This window comes from Vanellus vanellus, assembly GCF_965231255.1.
Source record: "Vanellus vanellus genome assembly, contig: HAP1_SCAFFOLD_1073, whole genome shotgun sequence".
Taxonomy (NCBI): Eukaryota; Metazoa; Chordata; class Aves; order Charadriiformes; family Charadriidae; genus Vanellus; species Vanellus vanellus.
In genome coordinates, this window is record NW_028126650.1 from 21,773 (window position 1) to 32,440 (window position 10,668).

The following is a 10,668-nucleotide window of genomic DNA, read 5'->3' on the forward strand; positions in this document are numbered from 1 at the left end:
CTCGGGGACACGTCGGTCACCTCTGCGGCCGCTTGCAGAGAGGAGGCTCCCGGGTGGGCACCGGGGAGAAACACCCACGCGCTGGGGACATGGGAGGGACATGGCGGGGACATGGCGGGGACATGGTGGGGACGCGGTGGGGACCAGACCCCCCTTCCTGCCCCGTGCGTGCACACCAGGAGCCCCCCGAGCCTTGGCACGCGTGTAGGGGGACATGGCAGCGTGGGACAGCGCTGGGCAAAGGGACACGAGTCCTTCCACGGGGGAGTGGGGCTGGGGGTCCCCGGGGGGGGGAAGGGGGTGGGGGGGGGCTTTTGGGCGATGGATGGTGGGGACCGGTCTGGGAGGAGGCGGGACGGGATGCAGGCAGAGCATCCCCACGGCCATCCCGCTCCTCTTCCCTCCTCCAGCCGGAGCCAGGACCCTCCCGCGGGCCCGATCCTGACTCCTCTCACCTCACCCCCCCACACACACTCCGGGGTCCACGGGGACCAGCCCACCCCCACCAGCGCCCCACCAGCGCCCCACGCCGTCCCCCTCCATCCCACTGACACCCCCCCCCCCCCCCAACGCACACACATTTCCGGGGGTGCATCCACCAAGGACATCGTCCCCATTGTCACCCTGTGGGGACAGGACCTGAAGCCTTAAGGCAATTTAAAGCACATCCACACCCCCCCCAGCCCCATGGTGTCCCCGACCCCCCCCCCCCCCGGTGACCCTGGCCACCGGGGCAGAGTCCCAGCAAAAGAGGGGTCTGGGGACCACCGGGTGGAGGTGACACCTGATTATCTGCCCCGCCGAGAGGGGACAGTCCCCCACCGGTGGTGGGGAGGGACGGACGGTGGGTGCTGGCAGGGCGCAGACCTTCATGGTGGTGGTCCAGAGTCACTGATGTCCCCCTCAAACCTCCTCCCGACGGGCCGGGGGGGGGACGAGGGTTGGGGATGCTCCTGGCCCCCAACCCCAGCCTGGTGTGTCCCTGTCCGTCCCGGCCCCCCCCTGCCGTCCATCACCCTCCTCACTCGGCCCCCGCCTCGGGCTGCCCCCCGTCGGGCTCCAGGCAGCCGTTGAGTTGGGGGTCGGGGGCTTGCGGGTCGTATTCCTCATCCAGAAAGTCCAGGGAGTTGTTACTGGGCAAACCCCGGATGGTGAATTTGTGGGACACCTTCGTCCACTGCTCCCGGTTGCTGGCCACCCTCTCGTAGAGCTCCGCCGCCTTGGGGAAGAGGTCCTGCAGCAACCTGGGGGGGGACGGGGGGGACGGGGGGGGACGGGACATGCACCACATGGACATCGAGGTGGGGGGGACACCCCATCAACACGAGGTCGCACTCCATTAGTTGGGTTCGACCCTCCTCCCCACTGCTTGAAAGCCCCCAAACCTCTGCAAGACCCCGTGTCCAGCACCACCAGTCCCACCCTGGCGTGGTAAGGAGGAGGAGGTGGGGGGAAGGGAGAGGGACACCACCCCCACCCCCCCCCAGCCCGGCGCCGGCCCCGGGAGCTCACTTGTAGATGGGCATGGCGATGTGCTCCATGAAGCTGATCTGCAGCTCGGGGATGTAGGCTTTCTCCCGGTCCATCATCTCCAGCGGGCGGTTGCCCATGGCCTTCTCCTGCGGCGGTGGCAAGGTGGGGGTCAACGCCGGTGGCCATCCCATCCCCATTCCCAGGGAAAAAAACCTTCCTCCTTGTCCCCTCCCACCTCATCCAAGCCCTTCCAAGAGCGTTGGCCAACCCCAACCCTGCCCCAAGCCCTGGTGCCACCTACCAGGTCACCCTGGGAGAAGAACTCCTTGTAGATCAGCTCCTGCAAGGGACAGGCTGTCAGCGTGGGGTGGGAGCATCCCGGGGTGACCCCCCACCCCCCCCACCCCACCTGCCCTCCAGACCCCTCTCCACGGCTGCAGGAGAATGGCTCTGCGTTGGGTAGGGACATGGTCCTGGCATGGGTGGCTGCTGGGTGGTCTCCACGGGGCCCGATACCACTGTGAGGGACAGGCTGGTCCCCAGCGCTTGGGGGACCATGTGGGCGCCCCGGGGTGGGCGGTGGGGGTGGCATTCGGGAGAGGTCAGCCCCATGGCGTGGCACTCACCGCGATCTTCCTGGTGGTCTTCCAGCCCTTGGTCTGGTCGGAGAGGTCGCAGGAGGTCATGAGCAGGCAGAGCAGCAGGCTGCGGTGCTGCTTGTTCTTGGGGTCGTAGCCCACTGCGGGGCAGGGAGCGGGGCAGGGGTTAGGGTGGGGGGCTCGGGAAGGAGCCCCACAGCCCTCATCACCCCCCCTCCCCCAACCAGGGCTTTGGGGACGTCTAGGTCCTGCCGTGCCTTGGTGGGCTGAATTCCCACCGCAAGCCCGACCCCAAGGACAGGAGCGTCACCTTCGGCCATCTTCTGGAGGTCCTTGAAGATGCGCAAGTGGTGAGCCAGGTCGGTGGCCAAGATGATGTCCCTCATGAGGTCCAGCATGCGCTGGTAGTCCTGCGGGACCGGGCAAAGCCGGGGTGTGATCAGCTCCGCGTCCCCACCAGCCCCGGCGTCCCAAGGACCGCAGCTGGGGGACGGGCAACTGGGAGGGGTTGTCCGGGGATGGGATGGAGGAGTTCACCTTGCGGGAGAAGTGGTCGAAGATGTTGCAGCCCTGGCTGTTGAGGATGGCGATGGCTTGGGCGAAGTGGTGCCTCTGCGGGAGAAGCCGGGGCGGTGGGAGCGGTGCTCCGGACCGCCGGAGATTTAGGCAGTGGGGAGGATTTTTTGGGGGGTGGGGACCTTACCTCCATGACGGAGCCCTCCGAGCTGTACAGCGCGGCCAGGACTGATTTCTGCAAGGCGGAGCGGCCGGAGTCACGGAGCTATGGGGGTGAAGACCCCATCCCCAGTGCCATCCCTGTCCCCTCCGTGTGTCCCCGTCCCCTGTCCCCCCCCCCGACCCGTGCGCGTCCCAGCGCGGGGCTCGGCTCACCGAGGCCACCTGGAAGGAGTTATTGGTGCCTCTGTGGTCCAGGTCGTGGCACATGCAGGAGATGAAGAGGGCAAAGATCTCGATGTCTCTGGGCAAAGGGGGGGGGGAGAGGGGAGGAAGGAGGGAAACTGAGGCAGGCGGGAAGGGGCGAGGGAGGACCCCCGGCCGGGCTGGGGGACGGGGACGGGGGACGGGGACGGCGCTTGGCCTTACTCCAGGTAGTTGACGAGCTCCAGGTTCTTGTAGAGCAGGTAGCAGAAGTGGGAGACGGAGAAGGCGTGCATCCAGTTGTGGTAGGGGGGGTCGCGGTAGCCCTTCTTCACCATCAGGCAGAACCTGGAGGGGTGGGGGGGGGAGACGGGGCCAGGAGGAGGAGGGGGGGGACTTTGGTCATCCCGTCCCCCCCTCCCCCGCTTGGGGACAAAGAGGGGTCCCACGGGTGGCCACGGGGGCCAGGGAGTCACCGGGTGAGCGTCTGGCGGTCCATCTTGTAGTTGTTGATGAAGTTCATGTCCTGCAGCATGCTCAGGATGGCCTGCGGAGGGGACAGGGGGGTGGCGGGGGTGACAACGCCCGGCGGGGTCCCCCCTCTGCCACCCCTGCTGGGGGGGCAGGGCGATGCTCGGGGGTGCAGCCGCATCCCCCCTATGCCAACCCCTCGGCACCCCCCGGCATTGGGGTACACGACCTGACCAAGAGCCGGGAGGGGAGAGGGGCAGTTTGGGGACCGTCCCCACGGTCCTCACCATGGAGGTGTCGTCCTCGGGCAGCGAGCGCGGCGTGTAGGTGAAGCTGGCGAAGTTGGGGTCGATGGTGGACACGGGCTGGATGCCCTCGCTCAGCAGCTTGGTGTACTCGTCGTCTGACACCTGCGGGAGCCATTCCCCGGCGGTCCCCAGGGTGTCCCCAAGCTGTCCCCTGGGCCACGGCAGCCCCAGCCGGAGCAGAGAGCCCCAGAGCATCGCTGCCACCCTCCCTGTGCCGCCACCGTGGGGTGGAGGGTGGGGGTCCCACGCTGGCAGCGGGGGTCCCAGCTCCTGTCACCGTCTGTGTCCCCAGCCCTGTCCCCGTGTCACCTCACCTTCATGTGGTACATCATCATCTCGTTGGCCAGGTGGCTGCGGTACTGAGCCTCGTTCACCTTCTTGTACAGCAGCGACTGGGGGGCAGATGGGGGGTACGGGAGTGCTGGGGGGGGCAGACCCCCCCAAACGCCACCAGTACCCCCACACATCCCTATTCCCTGCATGTGCCATCCCCATCCCCATCCTATTCTCATCCCATGTCCATCACCATCCCATCCCATCCCCATCCCCATCCCCATCCCCATCCCCATCCCCATCCCCATCCCCATCCCATCCCATCCCATCCCCATCCCCATCCCATCCCATCCCATCCCATCCCATCCCATCCCATCCCATCTCCATCCCATCCCATCCTCATCCCATCCCATCCCATCCCATCCCATCCCATCCCATCCCATCCCATCCCATCCCCATCCTCATTCCCGTCCCCATCCCCGTCCCCATCCCCGTCCCCATCCCCATCCCCAACCCCATCTCCAACCCCATCCCATCCCCAACCCCATCCCATCCCATCCCATCCCCATCCCACCCCCATCCCATCCCATCCCATCCCCATCCCCATCCCATCCCATCCCCATCCCCATCCCATCCCATCCCATCCCATCCCATCCCATCCCATCCCATCCCATCTCCATCCCATCCCCATCCCATCCCATCCCATCCCATCCCATCCCATCCCATCCCATCCCCATCCCCATCCCCGTCCCCATCCCCATCCCCAACCCCATCCCATCCCTATCCCCATCCCATCCCATCCCGTCCCCATCCCCATCCCCAACCCCATCCCATCCCTATCCCCATCCCATCCCATCCCATCCCCATCCCACCCCCATCCCATCCCGTCCCTTCCCATCCCATCCCATCCCATCCCATCCCATCCCATCCCCATCCCCATCCCCATCCCTTTCCCATCCCCATCCCCATCCCCATCCCATCCCCATCCCATCCCCACCCATCCCCATCCCCATCCCATCCCCATCCCATCCCCATCCCATCCCATCCCCATCCCATCCCACATCCCATCCCCATCCCATCCCATCCCATCCCATCCCCATCCCCATCCCATGCCCATCCCCATCCCATCCCCATCCCCATCCCCATCCCATCCCATCCCCATCCCATCCCCATCCCCATCCCCATCCCCATCCCCATCCCATCCCATCCCCATCCCACCCCCATCCCATCCCATCCCATCCCATCCCATCCCATCCCGTCCCTTCCCATCCCATCCCATCCCATCCCATCCCATCCCATCCCATCCCATCCCCATCCCATCCCATCCCATCCCATCCCATCCCATCCCATCCCATTCCATCCCATCCCATCCATTCCATCCCATCCCATCCCATCCCATCCCATCCCATCCCATCCCATCCCCATCCCCATCCCCTTCCCATCCCCATCCCCTCCCCCATCCCCATCCCCATCCCCATCCCATCCCCATCCCCATCCCATCCCATCCCATCCCATCCCCATCCCATCCCCATCCCCATCCCATCCACATCCCATCCACATCCCCATCCCATCCCATCCCCATCCCATCCCCATCCCCATCCCCATGCCCATCCCCATCCCCATCCCCATCCCCATCCCATCCCCATCCCCAACCCCATCCCATCCCATTCCATCCCATCCCATCCCATCCCATCCCATCCCATCCCCATCCCCATCCCATCCCAACCCATCCCATCCCATCCCCATCCCCATCCCCATCCCCATCCCCATCCCCATCCCCATCCCCATCCCCATCCCACCCCCATCCCATCCCCATCCCATCCGCATCCCATCCCATCCCATCCCATCCCATCCCATCCCATCCCATCCCATCCCATCCCATCCCATCCCATCCCATCCCATCCCCATCCCCATCCCATCCCATCCCATCCCATCCCATCCCATCCCATCCCCATCCCCATCCCCATCCCATCCCATCCCATCCCATCCCATCCCATCCCATCCCGTGCCATCCCATCCCGTGCCATCCCGTGCCATCCCATCCCATCCCGTGCCATCCCATCCCATCCCATCCCATCCCATCCCATCCCATCCCATCCCATCCCATCCCATCCCATCCCCACACGCCTCCCCCCGTCCCCGTCCCTCTGTGCTGTGGGGCCGAGGGGTGGGGGTCCCCTCCTCCCCCTCCCGGGGCTGGGGACCGCCCGGACACGCACGTGGGCGATGCTGATGCCGCAGTAGATGGAGAAGGCGGTGGCCAAGTCCTCGTCGAACTTGCTGAACCAGGGGCCGTTGATCTTGTTGACCAGCTCCGCCACCCCGATGACCTCTGGGGGGACAGGGGACGGGATCAGGCCCATGGGATGGGGACAGGATCGGGCCCCCCGTGGTAGGGACAGGGTCGCACCCCTGTGCTGGGGACGGTGCTGTGCCCCCAGGTTTGGGACGGGGTCATGACCCTCTGCTGGGGACAGGGTTGTGCCCAAGTAGTGGGGACAGTGCTGCGCCGGCGTGTTGGGGACAGGATCGTGTCCGTGTGCTGGGGGACAGCGCTGTGCCCGTGTAGTGGGGGACGGGGTCGTGCCCCCGTTCTGGGGACAGTGCTGTGCCCACGTCCTGAGGAACAGGATCGTGCCCACCTTCTGGGGACAGTGATGTTCCCACGTGTTGGGGACAGGATTATGCCCACGTGTTGAGGACAGCACCATGCCCGCGCATTTGGGACAGGATCATTACCACGTGTTGGGGACAGCATTGTGCCCATGTGTTGGGGACAGAATCGTTCCCACCTGTTGGGGACAGGATCGTGCCCACCTTCTGGGGACTGTGATGTTCCCATGTGTTGGGGACAGGATCGTTCCCACGTTTTGGGGACAGGATCGTGCCCACGTGTTGGGAACAACACTGTGCCCACATGTTGGGGACAGGATCGTGCCCATATGTTGGGGACAGTGATGTTCCTGCGTGTTGGGGACAGGATTGTTCCTCTGTGTTGGGGACAGCGCTGTGCCCATGTGTTGGGGACAGGATCATTCCCACATGTTGGGGACAGTGATGTGCCCACATGTTGGGGACAGGATCGTGCCCATATGTTGGGGACAGTGATGTTCCTGCACGCTGGGGTCAGGATCGTTCCTCTGTGTTGGGGACAGCGCCGTGCCCATGTGTTGGGGACAGGATTGTGCCCACCTTCTGGGGACAGGATCGTGCCCACGTGTTGGGGACAGGATCGTGTCATGTATTGGGGACAGCAGCGTGCCCACAAGTTGGGGACAGGATCGTGCCCACGTGTTGGGGACAGGATCGTGTCATGTATTGGGGACAGGATTGTGCCCACGTGTTGGGGACAGGATCGTGCCCACGTGTTGGGGACAACACTGTGCCCACGTGTTGGGGACAGGATCGTTCCCACTTTTTGGGGACAACACTGTGCCCATGTTGGGGACAGGATCGTGCCCATATGTTGGGGACAGTGATGTTCCCATGTGTTGGGGACAGGATCGTGTCATGTGTTGGGGACAGGATCGTGCCCACGTGTTGGGGACAGTGATGTTCCCGCGCATTGGGGACAGGATCATTCCCACGTTTTGGGGACAACACTGTGCCCACGTGTTGGGGACAGCATCGTTCCCCCCTCCCTCTGCCCTCCCCCCCCCACCCCCCCCGCGCGCGCCGCCCCTCCCCTGGGCCGCGTCGTAACACCTCCCGGGGCCGTGGCCCCGCCCCCCGCCCCGCCCCTCCCCTGGGCCGCGTCGTACCTCCTCCCGGGGCCGTGGCCCCGCCCCTCCCCGCCCCGCCCCTCCCCTTGGCCGCGTCGTACCACCTCCCGGGGCCGTGGCCCCGCCCCCCGCCACGCCCCCCTCCCCGCCCCTCCCCTCCCCTGGGCCGCGTCGTACCACCTCCCGGGGCCGAGTGGCCCCGCCCCTCCCCGCCTCCCGCCCCGCCCCTCCCCTGGGCCGCGTCGTACCACCTCCCGGGGCCGAGTGGCCCCGCCCCTCCCCGCCTCCCGCCCCGCCCCTCCCCTGGGCCGCGTCGTACCACCTCCCGGGGCCGAGTGGCCCCGCCCCCTCCCCGCCCCTCCCCTTGGCCGCGTCGTACCACCTCCCGGGGCCGTGGCCCCGCCCCCCGCCCCGCCCCTCCCCTGGGCCGCGTCGTATCACCTCCCGGGGCCGAGTGGCCCCGCCCCTCCCCACCCCCGCCCCGCCCCCGCCCCGCCCCCGCCCCGCACCCTGGCTCTCGTTCTTGATGGGGAAGCAGAGGATGTTGCGGGTGCGGAAGCCGGTGCTGTCGTCCACCCCCCGGTAGAAGAGGGGGTGGGAATAGGCGTCCTTGATGTTGAGGATCTTGCCCGTGGTGGCCACGTGGCCGGCGATGCCCTGGTCGGCGGGGATGCGGATCTCGTAGCTCTGCGGCGGGGTCGAAGGGGCGAAGAGTTTGGGGGGGGTCGCCCCAAAAAGTTGACCCCACCCCCTACCCCCACCCCACCCCCCCGCCCCGCCCTCCACCTCGTCGTCCACCACTCCGCCGTCAAACACTTTGGCCACCAGCTCGTGGCTGAGCCGGTCCAGCAGGAAGACGGAGCAGCTGTAAGAGATGCCCTCGGTCGCCCCCATGGATGGGGGAGGGGGGGAGGGAGGGGGCATAGCGGCCCCCCCATAACCCCCCATATACCCCCCCCCCCCCCCCGGGGGGCCGCACTCACATCTGGGCGTTGCTGAGGTTTCGGGCCTCCGTGATGATCTCCTGCAGCAGCACCGAGACGTCGTCTGCGCATTTTGGGGGGGGGAGAGGGGGGAGAGGGTGAGGGACCCCCCCAGCGGCCGCCCCGACACACACACACACACACACACACACACACACACACACACACCGGGCGGTGAGTGTGGGGGCTCTGCGCACGGGAGGGCGGGGGGGGGGGCGTGTGTGTGCGTGTGTGTGCGTGCGCACATGTGTGTGGGCGTGTGTGTGCATGCATGTGTGCATGTGTGTGTGCACGTGTGCTTGCGTGTATGTGTGTACATCTGTGTGCCTGTGTGCAGGCGTGTGTGTGCGCATGCATGTGTGTGTGCACATGTGCTTGTGTGTGTGTGTGCATGTGTGTGCATGTGTGTGTGTGCATATGCACGTGTGTGTGTGTATGTGTGTGCATGCGTGTGTGTGTGCATATGCACGTGTGTGTGTGTGCATGCGTGTGTGTGCATATGCACATGTGTGTGTGCATGTGTGTGCATGCACGTGTGCGTGTGTACATGCATGTGTATGTGTGTGCATGTGCACGTGTGTGCATGTGTGCATGCACATTTGTATGTGTGTGTGTGCGCATGTGTGTATGCACGTGTGTGTGCGCGCCTGTGTGTGCATGTGTGCATGCTGCGTGTATGTGCATGCACATGTGTATGTGTGTGCGTGTGCATGTGTGTGTGTGCGTGTGCACATGTGTGTGCATGTCTGCAGGCGTGTGTGTGTGCATATGCACGTGTGTGTGCGCGCATGTGTGTATGCATGTGTGTGTGCATGTGTGTGCATGTGTGCAGGCGTGTGTGTGTGCATATGCACATGTGTGCCTGTCTGCATGTATGTTTGTACATGTGCATGTGTGTGTGTGTGTGTGCATGCAGTGTGGGGGTATGTGTGCATATGTGTGCGTGTGTGCATGCACATGTGTGTGTGCACGTGTGTGCATGTGTGCACATGTGTGCGTGTGTGCACATGTATGCGTGTGTGCATGCACGTGTGTGTACGTGCACATGGCTGCATGTGTGTGCACGTGTGTGTGTGTGCATCTGTGCGTGTTCATGTGCGTGGACACGGGTGTGCGTGTGCGCCTGCGGGTCTGCCTACATGCACATGTGCATATGTGCGTGTGTGTGTGTGCACATGCATGTGTACATGTGTGTCCACCTGTGTGTGCATGTGTGTGTGCATGTGTGTCCACGTGTGTGCACGTGTGCACCTGTGCATGTGCATGCTCATGCACCTGTGCGTGTATATCTGCATACGTGCGCATGTGTGTGCATCTGTGCGTGTTCGTGTGCATGTGTGTGTGCGTGCACACGTGTGCGTGTGTACATGTGTGTCTGCGTGTCTGCATGCATGCCTGTGTGCGTATGCGTGCATGTGGGTGCGTGTGCATGTGTACACGTGTGTGTGCGTGCATGTGCATGTGTGCGTGCATGCCTGTGTGCATGCACACGCGTGTGCCCACCTGCGTGTGCATGTACGCGTGCGTCTGCACGTTGCTGTGCAGGTACAGGTGTGTGTGCGTGTCTGCGTGTGCGTATGTGTACGTGTGCCCGTGTCTGTGTGTGCACATACATGCGCACATCCACGTGCCGGCACACGCGTTTGTACGTACACGTCTATCTGCACGTGTCTGTGCACCCGCCTGCGCGTGCATGCATTGGCGCGTGTGCGCAGGCGTGTTCGCCCGTGCGCGCCCGTGCCTGCGCCTCTGCCTCCACCTGCGCGCCCACCCCGCGGCGGCGCGGGCGGAGCTTGCACACGCGTGTGCCGCGCCCCACCCCCGCCCGCTCCCGCGACGTACGCGCGTGCCGCCCCCGCGGCGTCCACCTACCCAAGTGGGTGAAGAGGTTCTTGGCCACCTGCAGCAGGGCCTGGCGGGGACAGAGGGGACGGCGTCAGCGCCCGTTGGGCGTGCCGCG

General features: G+C 65.4%; 1 protein-coding gene across 1 annotated transcript in view; it reads right to left on the minus strand.

The window, feature by feature from the left end:
- Positions 1–588: 588 nt before the first annotated feature.
- Positions 589–10,668, minus strand: part of PDE2A (phosphodiesterase 2A) — a gene marked incomplete at its 5' end in the record, with an annotated part of 20,534 nt that continues 10,454 nt past the window's right edge. The window contains 17 exons of the mRNA XM_082501578.1: positions 589–1,244; positions 1,513–1,619; positions 1,775–1,813; positions 2,100–2,212; positions 2,383–2,482; positions 2,610–2,684; positions 2,776–2,823; positions 2,964–3,051; positions 3,177–3,299; positions 3,428–3,498; positions 3,710–3,832; positions 4,045–4,122; positions 6,223–6,335; positions 8,235–8,412; positions 8,512–8,590; positions 8,709–8,772; positions 10,581–10,620. Of these exons, the coding sequence (XP_082357704.1) occupies positions 1,022–1,244; positions 1,513–1,619; positions 1,775–1,813; positions 2,100–2,212; positions 2,383–2,482; positions 2,610–2,684; positions 2,776–2,823; positions 2,964–3,051; positions 3,177–3,299; positions 3,428–3,498; positions 3,710–3,832; positions 4,045–4,122; positions 6,223–6,335; positions 8,235–8,412; positions 8,512–8,590; positions 8,709–8,772; positions 10,581–10,620 (1,662 nt within the window). The 3' untranslated portion in view covers positions 589–1,021. The remainder of the gene's footprint in view (positions 1,245–1,512; positions 1,620–1,774; positions 1,814–2,099; positions 2,213–2,382; positions 2,483–2,609; positions 2,685–2,775; positions 2,824–2,963; positions 3,052–3,176; positions 3,300–3,427; positions 3,499–3,709; positions 3,833–4,044; positions 4,123–6,222; positions 6,336–8,234; positions 8,413–8,511; positions 8,591–8,708; positions 8,773–10,580; positions 10,621–10,668) is intronic.